General features: G+C 36.3%; 1 protein-coding gene across 2 annotated transcripts in view; it reads right to left on the bottom strand.

Moving 5' to 3' along the window:
• Positions 1–4,638: 4,638 nt before the first annotated feature.
• The window catches only part of LOC121879134 (TATA element modulatory factor-like), a 35,841-nt gene continuing 21,016 nt past the window's right edge, over positions 4,639–19,463 (bottom strand). For both annotated transcript variants that reach the window (XM_042385730.1, XM_042385731.1), the window contains 8 exons: positions 18,277–18,476; positions 16,891–16,991; positions 15,695–15,786; positions 13,066–13,363; positions 12,308–12,419; positions 10,542–10,720; positions 9,886–9,963; positions 4,639–6,349 (listed from right to left, as the gene is read on the bottom strand). In XM_042385730.1, the coding sequence (XP_042241664.1) occupies positions 6,326–6,349; positions 9,886–9,963; positions 10,542–10,720; positions 12,308–12,419; positions 13,066–13,363; positions 15,695–15,786; positions 16,891–16,991; positions 18,277–18,476 (1,084 nt within the window). In that variant the 3' untranslated portion in view covers positions 4,639–6,325. The remainder of the gene's footprint in view (positions 6,350–9,885; positions 9,964–10,541; positions 10,721–12,307; positions 12,420–13,065; positions 13,364–15,694; positions 15,787–16,890; positions 16,992–18,276; positions 18,477–19,463) is intronic.

The raw sequence follows: 19,463 nt of genomic DNA, 5'->3' as shown, positions 1-19,463 counted from the left end.
AAGCCCCGTCCACACTGGCGGACTGTGCCCTCACCGGATACAGTCTGTCGGGCATGACTGTGATGTCCACACTGCTGAGTAGGTGGTCGGCAGCCCCTGAGTGCAGTATCACCATAAGCAACACAGTTGGAAAGAAGAAAATTGCGTTGTATAGCATATTAATAGCTGTCTCAGTGAAAAAAAAAAGTAAGGACAGTGCAGAAAACGATCTGGTGTAAAGAGTGGTTAAGTAAGAGAGAAGTATTGGGAAATCATACGACGATATTACGTGAACTACAAGATGGAAGTGAGCATGATTTCACCAACTACTTGAGAATGGATATCAACGCCTTTTACACACTTCTAGCTAAAGTGGAACCATACATAGGAGAAGATACCCATCTGAGGCAGAGTATACCAGCAGCAGCCCGTCTCGAAGCAACGCTCAGATTTCTAGCAACTGGGTGTACATACGTACTGCAGTGTACCACGAGGATATCGAAGCAGAGTTTGTCACTCATAATACCAAAAACATGAAGCTATATATATTGTACAGTACAGTACTCACGGAAGATTACTTGCAGATAGGATTGTTTATATAGTATTATTGATTGACACCACTGTTGTGTAAAGAAGTAAACTGTTTATTGTATAAAGTACAGCTCCTCCCCGACTTACTACGGGGTTAGGGAACCAAATCCAGGTGGTAAGTTAGAAAATGCTTAAATAATACATAGAAAACCTAAAATGGGCGTCTTTTTCTTCTCAGCACCACAAAACTCTCACTTTTAAGCTTGCCAGCCACATTAAAGTGAATTACAAACGAAAATTTTGTCAGTACACAAGCGCCAATCACTGACGTTGGGACTCGAAAATACGTAATTTGACAAAATTTTGATACGACTGAGGCGGTTGTATGTCCGGGTGGTCATAAGTCGGGGAGGAGCTGTAATTACATACACTCCAAAACGTATGTACCAGACACTCCATAAAATAACTTAAATATCAATAGTGATCATTACGTATTGTACCCATCGTCGTCGGTCCATGCCTGGCGCCAAACCACCGGGCAGTTTTTCAGTTTAAAATGATGGCATTTTAATCAGGAAGTACGGTATAGTATTTAAGATTTTCTGACAGTGCCTTACTGTACACAAAAGATTTTCAAATGAAAAATAGTTTTGAAAACGTAAACTTAAATCCAAATTTTGCTCTTCTTTTGCTTCTACCTCTGTAGAGAAAATTTTTCCCACAAGAACTTTTACCCTTCCCATATCCTTGAAACAGCTGAGAGTCAATAAGGGGGAAAGTTCAGAGAATAGCTGACTGTATGAAGCTAGGCACATAAGGTTTTAAAAACAAATTGGTTAATAATGCTTCGAATCAATCCATAATCTATATTAAAATACATTACAGTATTTTAAAAATCACAGGTCCTCAGTGCTATTACCTAGAATACAAGTTACATTATTAAGTGTTTCATAAAGCATGTAAGAAAAAAGATGAATTTTATTGAAAATTTTTCACACAGACTTTGTCTCTGTTTATTACCTCATTCCACCACCATCTGCAAGTGCTCCACAAACCTTCATCAGGAAACTTTTAATAGTTAAAAAAAAATAAAATGAAAATAAGATTTACTTAGTTATACAGCATCTAAAATTCTAAGAACTCGCTACTCTTTTGATAATTTACTTTTTCAATCTATCCCAAATATATAATTTAATATCCATTAACCCAATCTACTGTTTATGTGTAAAAAATAATACATAATGTTCAATGCTTTACACTTGCTATCAAAATATAGTGTTCTGTCTGGTATCTATACATTCACTGCTATCAAACTAGAGGACTCATGAGTGAGTAATAAATTATGACTATTGTTCATGTTGCCAACACAATAAGTTTACATTTAACAACAAGTGCAAATCGACCTGGATGGAAAAAGGATTATTAAAGTATAAAATAAACATACATTACAATGCTTTGTGCTAATTTAGACTGTAGTACAGTATAGTCTCGATTTATCTGGTTTGGTTTACGCGTTGGTCATTTGCGCGGCACCTTGCCAGACCGACAATTTTTATTTACACGGTTCATTCTATCATTTACGTGGGAAGCGGCGCGGGCAGGGTGCGCCTAAGGTCGCCCAGTCAACAAAACATTACCGAGTTCTTCACCCGCCACCCACCACAGCCCAAGTCATTGATAGTGATAGTGAGGATATGGACTTAGGGGTTTGACAAAGAGGCCCTGCAAGCCTCTGTGGTGGATAGTGATACAAGTGATACAGGTGAGGGCCAATAATCTGCCCTCTGCCTCGGAACAACCCCCATCCCCATGTACCCAGCCATCTTTTCTACTAACGTAAGTGTTAAAAACCTAATATTATTGATATTTCTCTTAAATATTAATTGTGTGTGCATACCATCATAAAATTGAGATGTTATTTTTACTACAACGTACGTATTATTCGGAAAAAGTGGAGTTTGGGGGGTCGGCCCAGTCTCTATTTCAATTAATCCCATATGTTCTGTTATTTCCTTTATGCGTTTCTCGTTTCTGGACCTCCACTGGTTCAATTGACCGCGTAAATGCAGACTATACTGTACTTTGCTTTATTTCAGTTTATGCATCATATAGACTGTATACTTTTTAACATTAAAACAATATTTCAATTTATGCTTCATACACTATCCTTTCTGACATGTAATTATATTTCATGAAATTTATCAATGAAAGCCTCCCCCATGCAAGGTAGAATGAGCAAGTCCATAACTTCAGAATACATTAACCAACATACATTATTATTCCATAACAATGATGAAGAAAATATTTCCAGTTATCATCCATATGTACATATCAAATACTGTACTCCTGTATCAATATCACCATCCTAACCTTACAAGAAATGAACATGTGGATGGGATCAGTGAGCTAAAGAGAAAGTTTTTAGATTCAGAGGAACAAAGCAAATATAAAGAAAGGAATAATTGATCATGGCTTTTGCTTATCTAACAGAGCCCGTGGCCACATAATATAGGCTAACCAATACTGCATTCTGTGTCCTTAACAAACCCAGAGTGGTACTGTACATTTATCACAAAAAAGTACATCTATTATCCCTACCTTCTCATTATGCCCATTAGCCTAAAATTAGGGAGATCTGGTGCAATACTTGTCAGTTTGAAGACAAGGAACAGGAAGCAATAATAACCCTGTGCTCAAAGAAAATAGACTCTGCACTCTCGTCCAAGGGAAGGACTTCCTCAATCCTGTCAGAAATAATACAAAAATGGGAAATTCCCTTCATTATTAGAAATTAAATCCCCCTGACCTGAACCCATCAGAGAGGATTCAATAGTAGTAATTGGGAAAAATTACTCTCCCTGTGCCTGGAATATCACTGTGGGTGCATAAACAGAACCCCCAACTCAAATTAATATCTACCGTCTCCATACACTTATTATATCTCTATGGATCAGAGTGACTTGGCCTACAACATCAACCAAGAATCAGTAAAAAGATCATGATTATCAAAAAGGTGGGAGTCCTTACTTTATCCTGATCAACCTTTGACAAGTACAGAAAAGAATTGGCCATACTCTTAATCTGTAATGAAACATTTAATTTGAATTTTCGTTAAATTGGAATTATCTGATAATTTGTGACAAATTGACACACAATTGTATCATTATTAAAGTGTATGTTCCCCAGAGGGCTAACAGTTCTGGAGCTGATGATTACATATAGGTCCTGCAAATTTCTCATGTAATACAAAAACCATGACTGAATGCAGACGGAGGTATTGTGGGGAATTGGGCATACAGACTTAAAATGTTTGGTAAATAATGTCAACAAACCTTATGGAACAATAAACATAATGTCTAATAACTAACATGTTTTGCTGATAGCACCAAGAAATGTGGTAGTTCTTGCCCATTATCTGTCATTTGTTGAAAATTTAGGTTTTAGTAGTATGTATATACAGTAAGCAGTCCAGAGGAGAGATAGTCTGCAGATGGTCACTCTCAATGGTATACAGCTGGAAATTTGATCCAAGATGGTGTGCTGATTGGTCAGACTAAACTATTATAATGCCTCCTATTTCCAGACGACAACAGATACCCGGTACACTTGATCTCAGCTGTGGGTCAATGGTTATGATGGGAGATGAGCATGATTGGTAAACCCATTTGGATTAATATATCAACTTAGACTAAATGATTGGTGTCTGCCTCTGGACACAGAATACCCTAATGGGAAGCCAGTAATATGACGAGTTGCCTAGCAGTAGTAGTTAGCAAGAAATGTTCCAAGTGGACTTTAATACATATTTTGGTGTCATGACCACAGTTGGTTTCTTATATCTGTAAAGGCTTATGGTATTGGTTACAAAGTAAGTCCCATTCCTAAACAAATAGGCCAAATTTATTTGAAACGATAAAAGTTCACCCATCTAACAGTAACTGATCCTGACTGCAACACTTAAAATAAATCTTCACAAGAATAGCTTTACTGATACAGATGCAGAGAAAAATGTAATGGTTTTCTAAATACTGTACTGTTACATGCAGGCTGCTAGGGTAACCAAGCTGTCAAAGCTATTTGCATAGGTTACCTGACACAAAATTTGGGACGGTATTGAAAGTAATGGAAGAAGTTTAGTTTTTTTTTTATTAATTTCTGAGCTGTGTACGTTAAACACAACCATCAGATAGATCAAGTTAATGTGGGCTACCCTGTTATTAATGAAGGATTGATCATAAAATCTCTTTCTGATCAGAGGTGAGTGGATGGCTTTTGATCACAGAGCAACCATGAAAGAACCGTCTGTTATTTTGCCCTATAAACAAAAGAGTGGTTATACTAACCACATCTGGATCCATGGGTGTTCATCATATCCTCCTCACTTACTATGAAGGGGGAAACATATCTTTGTGTCCCACTTCAGTTTGCTGCTGTTTCATGTGAAAACTGTGCTTACTTACAAAGTGAGAGAAAGTTACTGTAACACATGTATTTTCACAGCCATTGAAAGACAAACAAGAAAATTGTAGGGATTGTTTGAGGAGTCCAGTGGATAACAGAAGACATCCAGACTACAGTCAAAACTTAGCCTTGATATATAAATACATATTGTACCTGAATTACACTGGTGATTCTTTCCATGATTAAGTAATTTTCTTTATGATTTTGCTTAACTTTGGCTATAGCCTTTGTAGTTGTTTTGCACCAAGTCCTTGCAGACAAAAAAGGGTCAGCCAAAGGGCTCAAGGGTCCTTTATTCTTGTGAGTTGATTAGTGGAGTGCACTGATAAACATAAATGTTTTTAGTAAATATATGGCTTGAGATAGGTACTATTTAGAGTATTAGTACAGTACTTTTTTAAAAGCCTTGACTTCAGGTTCCTGGTGGCATGACCTGGGCAACCTTCAGTATATGGGCTCAAACAGCCAACCAACCATCACAGTTCTAAACATCATATCTTTGGTGTATAAGACACATGGTGTCTTTAGGAAGCATGACAGATTGATTTTTTTTGTGATCATTGATCTGTGCCTCTCTGCTTTAATGAAAATATCCAAAGCATTTAGCAACCCTTGTCTGTTAGAACTAATGGATGAGAAATTGACTACATTATGTACATGCTGCTATGGGGCATATTTGGTTCTCTTATGTTTGCTCAAGAGTCCTGTAATCACAAGCCATTTGTAATTCTAAGACATGATAAAGATTCAAATGACAAACTAGTGAAGATGAAATGATATTTTCTTTCCTAAAATGAGACTAGGTGATATAAGAGAAAGACAAATTAAATCTGAGCTTTACTGTAAATATTTACTCTATATATAATATATTTAATAAATTTTGCTGGATACAGCTCAAAAATTAAATAAATACTCAAAAATTTATATACAATACTAAAATATACAATTAACTGTGCACAACTATGTATTTCATACATTATATACATATCCATTCAACTTTTTTTTAACAAGTGCAAAATAACCTTTACAAACATAACAAAATAAGGGAAGTAGTGTAAGTTTAGGCCCATCTCATAGATAAGTTGTATGGCACACTACTCAACATGTTTGTGGCATTAATGAATATATTTGGAAAAAAAATCAACTCGACTGTACATGATGTGCATATTGCCAAAATCTTCCCTGAATTATAAGTAAAATATCCCCCAAAATTAAAAACAATAGTGACTAATATTGCCGTGTAAAAAGATGCCACCCTAACTTTTTTTATAACCTGGAGGAGCGGAGGAAATTAAGTAATACACTCAAGCCCATTTTATTTAACTTATATATTAATCAATATATTTTTTGGAGTTTATTTCTGGAGGAGCTGATCAATCTGAAAATTAAAAATAAGGTTTTAGTTGTAAATATTTTTTTTTACTTCGATTGTATTAATAAACTAAAAACTGCTAATGAAAAATGGATAATAAATAAGAAATTTTGTATGTTTTTGAGGAAATGCCCAAAGAAAAACAGATGCCTTGGAAATATAAAAATATACAATACTGTATAATCAAATACAGTACGCCCCGATAATTCTGGATTTTTATTTTGCGGTCCTCTATTATTCATGGATGATACCCTGGATGTACCCAAGAATGTCTTCAGGTAGTTTTAAAGTTGCTGGCATTTTCGCGACCAGTACAGGGGCCGAGGGTTTTGTGGCGTCCAGCAAGGTGTCTCTCTTGTCCCGGGAGGCTGGCCCATGGCGCCCGCTCCCTCCACCTCAGTCCGGGCTAAACATTTGTATGTCTCGTGCATATGCTACTCTCTTCTCATAACAACTGTACTTCTTGTGCTTGTGCTTGGCTCCCAAACGCCCTCAACCACATTCATCATCATCATCAATCATCATTTTCATCATGATATCCATCAGTGGCAGGGGAGAGGTTTCATAGTAGACTACAAAATATGTTTTTCTCCCATACGTAAGCCTGGCTATGCCTGGCATCTCCCATACCTACTATATGCCTGGCTACGTCTGGCAACGGAGGCGGTTAAGGGGAGTGAGTGACTGCTAGTTAGTGTGTCATCTACAGTTGTAACTCTCCTCACTCCCTGCCATATTTCACTGGATTTACTGTTATTAATAGTGTTTACTGATAGAATTGTGCCTAACAGTGATTATCATGCCATTGTAGCTAGGTTAGCTCATCATTGTAACCACCAGGCTACTGGCCAAGCTTTGAGGTGGGTTTTTTTTTCAACTCGTATTTTTGGGCAGATATCATTAACCTTCTTCATTGATTTTTACTCATTTACATGCACACACCATTCTATAGACATATTATGAAAAGGAACTGTATACAGTATTACACCACAATTACTGACATCCTTCATGTTGGGTTGGCTAGATATCTCTGAAAGAAATTCTGTAAGTTTGATCTATGTATCAACCTAGCTGGCGCTGACACCGTATGGCAACTCAACCAACTCAACTGTAATAACAAAGCACGGAGTTGACATGAGGGTAGACTCGCATTTTTTCTACATTACATTTTGTTGTCGTGTTCCTTATTACGGTATCTGTGAAAAGATTTCCCTATTATTATTTATTTGTATGCATTTTAATAATAATAATAATAATAATAATTAATGGTTTATTAAAAGAGCATGGCAGCCGGAAGGCTGAAAATATAGTTACATAATAACTAACTGGGGAAAAGGTTATACTACAGCGCATTTCAACATAGTGACAGTGCAAAAAGTCAGATTGGCTGGGAGTGAACACATACAGGTACACTGGTTGATTACAAGTTGTTGATAATTTTAATAATGGTTGGGACTGGGATGTTCTTATAGCATGTATGTGTGTGTGTGTGTACACACACACATATATCAGGTAAAAAAAGAAATAATTGTCCTAAAGGCAAACACATAAAGGGAATACTGTATACATTTCTTTGTCCACAAGTAAACATGTACCCCACCCATGGTCACCAAATGTTATTCGCAGATTTGGCGATTCGGGGCCAATTTGAGAACCCAAACCCCGCGAATTTGAAGGGCCCACTGTACTATTCATGCCTCTTTCAGACTCCTGTTCCCAATGGCTTTCATTTGTGAATATTTTTATAAATTTGATGAAGAGCTTTTGACATCACACATGGCCCTTGATGCCTTCTACCACTCATCAAGTTTTTTACTACTGTACAACAATTGATCTTCAGCTTTAGTCCAAAGAAATAAATAAATTGTCATGTACAGAGCCTTCCCCAACACTGACTCAGAGACTGTCTCGGTACCTTCAGGTGTTAATGTGCATCAACACCTGATGTATTTGACAAAGAACTGCACAGGGTGATGTGGCTCTTGTATACCATATGTGAGGTACTGTAGTTGTAACTTAGAAATTCAAGCATAAGAAATGATACATGACAAGGTACATGAGAAGATGTAAAATCAATAAAGTACAAAATGGTAAATGTGAAATTTGTTTAACTAGTTTTACTATGAAAATGTAAGAAAAGAACACCTACTTTAAAAATGAATGATTTGAACTTGTGAAATGTTCTTTGGCTAGTTCCCACAGGTTGGGCTAAGTGAGGAAGAAACATGAGGCTAAGTGAGGAAGAAACATAAGGCTAAATAGAGAAGAAACATAAGGCTAAGTGAGGAAGAAACATAAGGTTTATGGAAGAAGAAACATGGGCGGCTAAATAGAGAAGAAACATAAGGCTAAATAGAGAAGAAACATAAGGCTAAGTGAGGAAGAAACATAAGGCTATGATGAAGAAACATAAGGCTAAGTGAAGAAAACATATACAAATAGAGAAGAAACATAAGTTAAGTGAGGAAGAAACATAAGGCTAAGTGAAGAAGAAACATATACAAATAGAGAAGAAACATATACAAATAGAGAAGAAACATAAGGCTAAGTGAGGAAGAAACATAAGGCTAAGTGAAGAAGAAACATAAGGCTAAGTGAGGAAGAAACATAAGGCTAAGTGAAGAAGAAACATAAGGCTAAGTGAAGAAGAAACATAAGGCTAAATAGAGAAGAAACATGAGGCTAAGTGAGGAAGAAACATAAGGTTAAGTGAAGAAGAAACATAAGGCTAAGTGAAGAAGAAACATAAGGTTAAGTGAGGAAGAAACATAAGGCTAAGTGAAGAAGAAACATAAGGCTAAATAGAGAAGAAACATGAGGCTAAGTGATGAAGAAACATAAGGTTAAGTGAAGAAGAAACATAAGGCTAAGTGAGGAAGAAACATAAGGCTAAGTGAGGAAGAAACATAAGGCTAAGTAAGGAAGAAACATAAGGCTAAGTGAGGAAGAAAAATAAGTCTAAGTGAGGAAGAAAATAAGGCTAAGTGAGGAAGAAACATAAGGCTAAATAGAGAAGAAACATAAGGCTAAGTGAGGAAGAAACATAAGGTTAAGTGAGGAAGAAACATAAGGCTAAGTGAGGAAGAAACATAAGGCTAAATAGAGAAGAAACATGAGGCTAAGTGATGAAGAAACATAAGGTTAAGTGAGGAAGAAACATAAGGCTAAGTGAGGAAGAAACATAAGGCTAAGTAAGGAAGAAACATAAGGCTAAGTAAGGAAGAAACATAAGGCTAAGTGAGGAAGAAAAATAAGTCTAAGTGAGGAAGAAAATAAGGCTAAGTGAGGAAGAAACATAAGGCTAAATGAAGAAGAAACATAAGGCTAAATAGAGAAGAAACATGAGGCTAAGTGATGAAGAAAAATAAGGCTAAGTGAGGAAGAAATATACAAGTTCTGGGATGTGTTGCTGCATGTCCTGCCTCTATTGTTTCCCATTACTCTTGCTTTCACTTCCCCATCCAAGAATTTATTGAATATACAGTACATGGCAGCATAGTTACCATGGAGACTAAATATCTTACTTTTCAATAATTACAAACCTGAGCTTTGTACATTTCCTTTACGTCTGCAAGATCCAAACGCAACTCCTCAACCTCCTCCACTTTTTCTCCATGCATCTGTAAAAAAAACATGAATTAAAGAACACAGCACATGAGCATACCAGCTTTGTTTGTTGAAATAAATTAATTCATAAATACTGGAATGTACAAAACTGCACTTGTCCTTCAACACAATATGCCAAACTTTTAGAAGTCTTCCAATGCAAGTACAGTGGGGTATGCTGTAACGAACGGATCCTACTACGAATATTCCTATAACGAACGGTTTTACCTATAAAATTGAGAATGCTATAACGAACGAAACTCCTACAACGAACATTATTTAATTTTTTTTTTTTTTTTTTACAAATTTATTGCTTTTTTATTACAAGTATTAATGATATTCTTTATTTCAGGGGTTTAGATGCATATTTATGCAATTTTTTACAATTTTTATAATTTTATATTATATTTTTCAGTGTTAAGTGGTTGTATTTGGGGGCCTGGAACGGATTAATCCTATAACGAACGAATGCTAAAACGAACAAGGTTCTAGAACCAATTAGATTCGTAATAGCATACCCCACTGTACTGTACATGAGTTGCCCAATCCACAATGTCAGTTACAAAATTGAAGAAAAAATCATAAAACAAACCTGCAGCAGTGCATTATATTTTTGCTCCATATCTGAATACTGATCTTGGAGTATTTGATGATTCTGCAGTTGAATTTGTAAAATTTCCATTTGACTAGTCACTGATACCAATTCCTGTGCAAGGGATTCTCGCTGAGCTTCATACCGTGTAACTTCACTTTGCAGGTGATGAATTTCCCCTAAAATTATGAAAATATATGTACAGGGTATGTTCTACTGTATTAATAAACAGTAGTTTACGGCATATTAGACACACGGCCAAATAAGACACACTCCCATTTTATCATGGAGTACAGTATTTAGGAAAAACCTTTTGTGTGTATTTTCCTTCTGTATCCATAGTTTTCTTAAAAACAATATACAAATACAGTACCAGTAAATGTGAGGAATAAATAAAATTAATACCAATAAACAAGTTTGACACAGTCGCCATTTGCATATACAGTACAGTACTGTACTTCTGTACTCCGTTTACCATAGCAACGGCAACGCCACCTCCGCCGATTCCCTAGCACTGCCCCCCCCGCCCCCAGCCAGCTAACTCATGTGCAAGGAAATGTATATTCCTTTTATGTGTTTGCCCTTAGGACAATTATTTCTTTTACTTTTTTCACAATAAGTATGTAGGATAGTGTGTGCATGTATACATGTATCAGTAAAAATATTTGACTTGAAAAACAACATCTTGGCCCAGTAGCCTGGCTACAGAGACAAGTCCAACCTCGCTACAATGCCACCAGCGATGTTAACAGATGTAAATGTGAAAAGAAAGTTATCTGTAAATCTTCATTTGTATCAGGTATTTGTAAATTGAAAAATAAATGTTTCAGGTATGGCATTAATAGAATGTAATGCTTGTAAGAGTTCAGAAATAGTTACAGTGGTCCCTCGGTTAACGAGCACAATTCGTTCCAGAAGGTTGCTCGTTAACCGAAAAACTCGTTAACCGAAACCATTGTTTCAATGGGTTTTTGGGTAATTGGTTCCAGTTTACCGAAAATTGCCTAAAATCAACAAAAAAGGTAGTAAAGTACACTTACTTTGAGGTGTGTATGTAGAAGGCTCCTGGATGATGATGATGATGATGATGGGAATTACAATGGGGGTGGAGGAGAAGGGAGAAGAGAAGGCATTGGGGTGGAAGAAAAGTCACCCCATGGTGCCATTTCACCCATAAAATTTTAGCTCTCTTGGAGGTTATTTTCTTTAAATCAACACTGCACTGCATTATATATTGTCAATATGTAAAATAAATTTAAAATTGACCAATAATTTGCTTGGAAACACAGAAAAAAAGCATTTAATTGAAGAGAGTCTCAAGCAAGATGTTACCTCCACTGAAAAGACACAGAGACTGACGCCTGTATGGTGTGTTGACAGGCTGTTTGGCGCGCAAATTACTAGCTTCCTATACTTCAATTATGTTCAATAATTGTTAAAATGACTAAAAAATTTAATATAAAACTTTTAAAATTATTGAATAGTACAAACTTCTTGATATTTACTGTGCCTGCACTCAGCTCAGTCACCCTGCAATATAAGCTTGTAAGAGAAGGGGGGGGGGGAATCTGCCATGGAAACATTGTATTTTCTTCTCACTAATTCTAAATGCTTCCAACTTTGGTTAACACTGAGGTTTTACAAAACAGTTGTCAGTCCAAAAATAGATTTACTAGTAATAAACACACACTCTAATGATACACAGTACAGTATATCTACATACTATGATGCAAACATTGGATATGTACAAGAGGTAAATATCTCACCTTCTCTCTGTCGCAACTGAGATGTGAGAGCATCTACAGTGGCTGTAGTGTTCCCGCGCATAGAATCATATAGAGTTGTAGCCCGGGACCATCCTGACTCAAACACCTCATCCTGTTGTGTACAGTAAAGTTGAAATTCATCAGACAAACTGTTAACTAAAATAATCTTTATATATTACTATCATGCCTGGTACAGTACAAGCCTTACTCATCATTTGTGGTGTGAATTAAGCTATTTCAAAGAGTTTATTTTAAAAAAAACATTTATACTGTGAATGAAATTGTGCATACTGTACTTTTTAGGCACCCAAACATAACCCAAATTCTCTTTAGCAATTAATTTTGCTACAGTAAGAATTCAATCTTTTACAACAATGTTTTGTAATAATCCTTGAGCATTTGTGGGGTACCTCTTTACCTTATTTGGCAGCATATTAGCTGGGTGAGTATCATAGCTGTTTTCATAATGCATTATTTGTTAGAATAATACTACTGGCACTAAATTATAACACCAAAACATAATGGGTTCTGTCATAATGAGTTCAAGGTACTGTAACATTTACAAATTAATAGCATTAATTTCTAAAGGCTGGTGGTGAGCTTGAGGCTCTATGAGACACCAGCAATTAAGTTTGTAGGTAAATATTGTTAAAGACAGAAGCAGCAAGTATATACTTCTATGGAAATTTACATTATTTAACCTAAACCCTCTAGATAACACAGATATATATCTCTCAAGCATCACGACGACCACTTACTCCCCACTGTGAAGAAAAGGATTCCGACAGAGAGCCTGAGACAGAGAGTCGAGACAGAGACGGGGTGGGTGAAGATCGAGGGGTGCTGTCATGACTCTCGGGAGCATCATTTACTAACTGTAATAGTTTCCTCTCTCTGTCTTTTAGCTGGTCTTGGAGAGCAACTGTTTTCTTCTTCTCAGCAGCCACTGCAGTCTTCTCTATCTCAAGTTGTTGCTCCAGACTGTCTCTTTCTCTCTTCACTTCTGCTATCTCCTCAGCAAAGGACATCTTCAGAGCCTCTACCTGAGTTATTTCTCTGCAATTTGAATAAGATGTCAGTGAAGAGTGTACCTAAAATTTAACAGTGTGGTACAGTACACATATTCAATTCATTTAACACACAGTGAGTTGGTTATGCATCTATGGGAGATATTTTCTGAGGGACCTACTATTCTTTTTTTCCAAATCCTAATTTAGACTTCTAGAAATCTTCATCAATTACTTAAAATATTTTGATTGCTAATCTGGGTATGTAATGAACTGTATTTATGAACCTAAAGTAAACTCAGATTGACCAACCTGCTTGGACACATCTTATATAATACTGTATAGGATATTTAGAGACTGTGCAGTATGGAGAGCTGCCATCAAGTAATTACAACTAATACATGCAAGCGTGGAAAACAATTATTAAACTTTGATGAAGATGTCTCATTTATTCTGTATTCAAATAAAGATTTCATTTCTTCATCTTCCAGTGCTGTAATTCTATTCCATGTATACTATAGGCTAGGTTGTGTGGCCTAATAAAGGTAGGGTCTAATGTTAGCTGTACAAAAGTGTTCTGCATTATCATGTCAAGTTGTGTAAGTGGTAGCCCACTCACCTTTTAGAAGTCATGAGGTAAGATTTCATGCTTTTTTTCTTTTTTATCAACCACTCTTTTTCAAACTGTTTTTGGGAGATTCAGATTCACCACTCCTGTTATGATACTCACCATGCATAATTTTCTTACACCTCTATAACCCGGCCACACAACTAAAAAGTGATAGAAGAAATAACAAGCTTGGAAGAGACAAGCTGAAATATGGGTAACTAGTATATTGCTGTATCTGTAGTCTTAACATAAACAACCATCATACACTACAGTATAATGAGGCTCCTCTGTTTTGTAGAAAAATTTGGAATCAATGAACATTCCTTTGACATTGCAACAAACGTATGGTCTTAAGACAAGCATATTCTGCAATATTATCCAAGATAAACACAAGACTAGAGACTGCTAGTGAACAGGAAAGTGATATTTCTTGTGTGAGGAATATTCAAAGGAGAACAATATACAGTGGGGTATGCTATAACGAACGGATCCTACTACGAATATTCCTATAACGAACGGTTTTACCTATAAAATTGAGAATGCTATAACGAACGCAACTCCTACAACGAACGCGGATGAATACGAGACTATTTCGCCTGGCGCATGAATATTGTTGTACCGCGACCCACAACAAGAGCGTCAGGCGCCATCTTTGTCTCATTGTGTAGCCAGTGCACCACTGTTATTGTTGAAATTTCGTCTTTTGATGTGGAAATTCGCGTTATTTGTATAACTATTTTGTTATGCAAGTATACATTTGTAACAATGAGTCGTCCAAAGCGAGTGAGAAAGCTAATAACCCTTGAAACTAAGAAAGAAATTATAAAGAAACGTGAGAATGGAAGAAGCATTGCGAAACTTTGTGATGAGTATGGGATGGCTAAATCGACTATATGTACGATTTTGAAGAATAAAGAGGAGTTAAAAACTGTGCAAGTGGCTAAGGGAATCTTTAGACTTAGCAAAGCAAAGTGTAATGTGATTGAAGAGATGGAAAATTTACTCTTAGTGTGGATAAAGGAGAAAGAAATGGCAGGTGGTAACATTAGTGAAGCTATAATTTGTGAGAAGGCCAGACAATTGTTTGAGGACCTTAAAGCCAAGACTCCCAGTGGAAGTGATAGTGATGTGCCGGTGTTTAGGGGTACCTGCATGCTGAATAACACTAAGGTAAGATAAAGTACGGTATTTTTTACATTTTCCACAGAATTTTTTCAGTGTTAAGTGGTTGTATTTGGGGGCCTGGAACGGATTAATCCTATAACGAACGAATGCTATAACGAACGAGGTTCTGGAACCAATTACGTTCGTTATAGCATACCCCACTGTACACTATTTTTATAAAAAGTTAGCTCAACCCTTTGATTCCCCCCCCCACCCATCATATCAACTTGTCATCATGGATCGATCACATTATTAAAAACTACCAAGACAAGTTAGTTCATAAGTACTGTATATTGTAGTACAGTACATTAAACAACGATATCTGTACTGTAGTTTAAAATAAATGAAACAAATTTTCAACTTAGATGCTTATACTGTATATCTAAAGAGAAGGGATTCAGTGTAAGAAATGAACATTGTAACTGCGACCGATACTAATATTTAAAAAAATATACATTTTGTGCCGACCAAGAAAATACTCTGATTTTTCACAGAACGGCACACACTGGACCCCCTTTTCAACATTTGTCCAAGTTATTGGGATTTTACTGCACAATTCCTAGTATACTGTATACTGTAATGCAAGGAATCAATACTGTTACTCACTTTGTGCGTGTTTCTGCCAGAGATTCCATTTTTGTTATTGCCATGTCAAGCTGAGATGATAACTTGCTGTTTTCTGCCCGTAAGCTTGTCACCTGGAAATATTATTAGTGTAATCAAATATATAAGTTCATTCTATTCTTATCTGATGACTCAAAATTACATTATGAATGTGATTTGGTCAACAGAACGGCAATATGATAAAGACAAAATTCTCTATTAGTAAAAAGTTTTGCCTCATTTATGTCTTGTACTTCATCATCAGTCAGTATCCTCATGGGTAACATAAAGTTGTGGTTGACTATTGTTGCACCAACTGAGAGGGGCAGATTTTCTTTTCTCTCATTATCACATAACTTGTACAGTAGTGTACTGTACCCATATTACAACTATAGATGGTTGTAAAAAATTTATTTTCAAACTTCCCATTATCCATCAAAGACAGCTTATGAAACTGGACATCTGTACCACTTCACAGTTACCCATATTAAAATCTGCTAAGTACTGTACAGTAGTTTCACCATTCTTCACACCAAGGATTAGTGATCATTTATTATACACTTTCATGAATTTAAAACACGTGTAAAGAGTTAAAAAAAAATTTAATTTAACTTTCTCCTTTTACAAGTATTCTTTTTTTTCCTTTTTTGCACTTCTCTTGTTGCATCCACATACAAAGGGCCACTGGTTGGAGGATGCACCACACACACAGTAATGTCCTTGAAGACTGGCCAACATCAGTACACACTTAACACAAGATAATTTAATCTACAGTGACATCATAGAGCCAGGAGCCAGACAATGGTAAATTATTTTTGTTGGTCTTGGCAAAGTGGTCAACATATTATCCATCTTTTTCTGGATATTCTGGAATGATTCTCTTTTGTGCCACTTCTTACTTGGAAGTCCATCAGTATCAGCTTGATATCTTTGGCCAAAGATAGATGAAGCCTTGCAAAACAAAGTATTTGTTAGGTGATAAATATAAAATGCACTCATGAGACAGATAGAATGGTGGAACTGGCATAAATAAAACACTGACTGCATGAGTGTGCTCAAGCAGTTAGCTTGTGTAATGCATTGCAGTGCATTTACCCCCAGATACAAGTAAAAAAAAATTTGAGGCCACAGCAAATTATTGAAAGAATATAAATCTAAATCTTGAAGATCCGTGAATTGTAAAGGTGAAAATTCCTTACCTGGGTTTGAAGTACAGCTGAACTTGCTGCTAATTCAGAGTAATGTTCACGAGCAACTCTTTCCTTTTCACTGCTTGATGCTACTGTCATTTGTGCCTCATCTGCATAAAATTATGCTTCAGTTATTATCAAGTCCAAAAATATAAAATACATCTGAAAATACATTTTTCTGGTGGACCCTCCACCCAAATGATCCCTCATAAAGCAAACTACCATCCAGTGTCCTCACACAACTCTAATTATTCAGCCAAGGTTGATATTTTAACCTAAATATTGTAGGTACTGTACATCAATCATCCTTCCCTCCCCATCAAATTCATTTCTCCAAAATGGGGATATCTGGTGCATCAGCTGTCATCTTATGTCAAGAGGACTGTTAGTAGCCATGTGCTGTTGTACAGTAAGTCCTCATTTAACGTTGCCCCCGATAACATTGTTTCGATATAACGTCGCTACTTTTTAGATAGCAATAATTCGGTTAATGTCCCGACGATTCAATATAACGTCGTTTTTAGCGTTGTCACGGACTATTTTTTACGGCACATCACCCTCTCTCGTCTTGGCACGCTACCTCTCACTCGCGGAACGTCACAGCGTCCCCAAGCGGCGACAGTCTTTGTTAGGCTTCCACAGCGTTTCTTGCGTGTTTAAGTGTTTTTGCTCTTAATACTGTACTCTAACAATTCTAAATGGTTTCCAAGCGCCCATCAAGTGCTACTGATGCTAGTGTTGTGAAGAAGCAACAGAAGACCATTAGCTTTGCTACGAAAATAGAGGCTTTAAACCGGGAGGAGGAGCCACCCGCCGGGTCTCAGTGACTCGCCACCCTCCTCCTCCGCTCCACTACCCACCACACACTTGCTCCACCACCTCCATCCATCGGTGAGTACAATAAAAAATGATTTAGTTTATATATATATATATATATATATATATATATATATATATATATATATATATATATATATATATATATATATATATATATATATATATATATATATATATATATATATATATATATATATATATATATATATATATATATATATATATATATATATATATATACCATTTTCTATAAAAATACCATTGAATTTCTGTATATGTAATGTATTTCATGGGGCAAAGGGAGGCTCAGGAACATAACGTTGTTTCCGTTAACGTTGAGGTTTTCAGGAACTGAACCACGACGTTAAGCGAAGACTTACTGTATTAGTAATCAGCACACTGTGTCAAAAGCTATACAGTACCTTGGAAGTGACACTAAACAATCAATATATAAACCTCCAATCCTTATGGGCTTAAAATGGATTACGCTCACCCAAGTCTTTCCTCAATAATAAAAACATAACTAAGAGTAAGAAGCACTGAACATTAGCTTACTTAAACGGCGAGTTAGAGTTGTCTCCAAAGATTCCCATGTGGCTTGTTGGGAAGAGTGGGTAGACTGCAGATTTTCCATCTGACGTAGAAGAGGTCTTGTGGCAGCACTTACAGCTCCTGAAAGTTCCTCTGCTCGAGCTTCAGTTTCTGAGACTCTCTGCTGTAACTCACTGATATCTGAGCGTAGTTGGCGTTCTTTCCTGTTGGTAAAAAATAAATAAAACGATAAAACAAATTTCATGAAAAAATACTTAACAGAACTTAATCTCCACAAAACTATGGTTTTGTAGATCATATTCTGTGTGTGAGAGTGTGGAAGATTGTTATGTAGGGAGAGGGGCTGACCCAGCAGTACCACCACTACCTCTCCACTTCAACATTGGAGGAAAATCATTGGAAGGATTCTAAATAAAACTAATTCCCTTAACTAGAGCTAAGGGAATGTAATTACTGTAGTTTAGGTTAAGTCTCAGGGTCAGTTTTTATTTGATTTTTGGAAATTAGCTGGTCAACCTAGTACAGTATATGTATTTATGTATTTTTACATCTTGAGTTACAATAAATATTCATCATATGAGCAATTGAGAATGTGGACTCAGGTTAGCCTGCAATCAAGTGCTTCCCAGGTGCAAATGAAAACATCTTGTAACTAGAGACTCAGCTTGTTAACACTTCTGATCATATTTAATAACACGCTTTCTCAATGCTACACTTGAAGTACCTGTACAGGTATACTGTAATGAAATTCAGAGTAAAATTCTAATAGCGCAAAAAAAAAAAAGATGAGATGTGATCATGGCTGTCACCCAAAGGTAGTTATGACTTAAATATTCCAAAGTGAGTGAGTGGTCATGGTGGTCTTGTCACCTTGCTACACACACTGCAGTCTTTTTTTTTTTTTTTTTTTTTTATACAGGAATAGCCCACCCGGACAGGTCATCGACCCACAATGGGGCCTGAGGGTCGAAAAAAAATAAGAGTAAAAATAAATTAAAAATACATTGTGGCAAAGAGAAAGGGGAGAGGGATTATCAATTAAAGGAGGAGAGTTAATAAGACGAAATGCCTTTGATTCCACCCTATCTAACAGTTGGAGAGAAGAAGAGCCACCCTAGATATGAGAGCACTACCTATACTGAAATTTTGAACAAAATCCATTTTTTGGCCGAAAATGACAAAAATTGTAA

Source organism: Homarus americanus, unplaced genomic scaffold (genome assembly GCF_018991925.1).
Source record: "Homarus americanus isolate GMGI-L3 unplaced genomic scaffold, GMGI_Hamer_2.0 scaffold4060, whole genome shotgun sequence".
Lineage (NCBI taxonomy): Eukaryota > Metazoa > Arthropoda > Malacostraca > Decapoda > Nephropidae > Homarus > Homarus americanus.
Note: the sequence above shows the minus strand (reverse complement) of the source record. Positions and strands in the feature narration are given on the sequence as shown.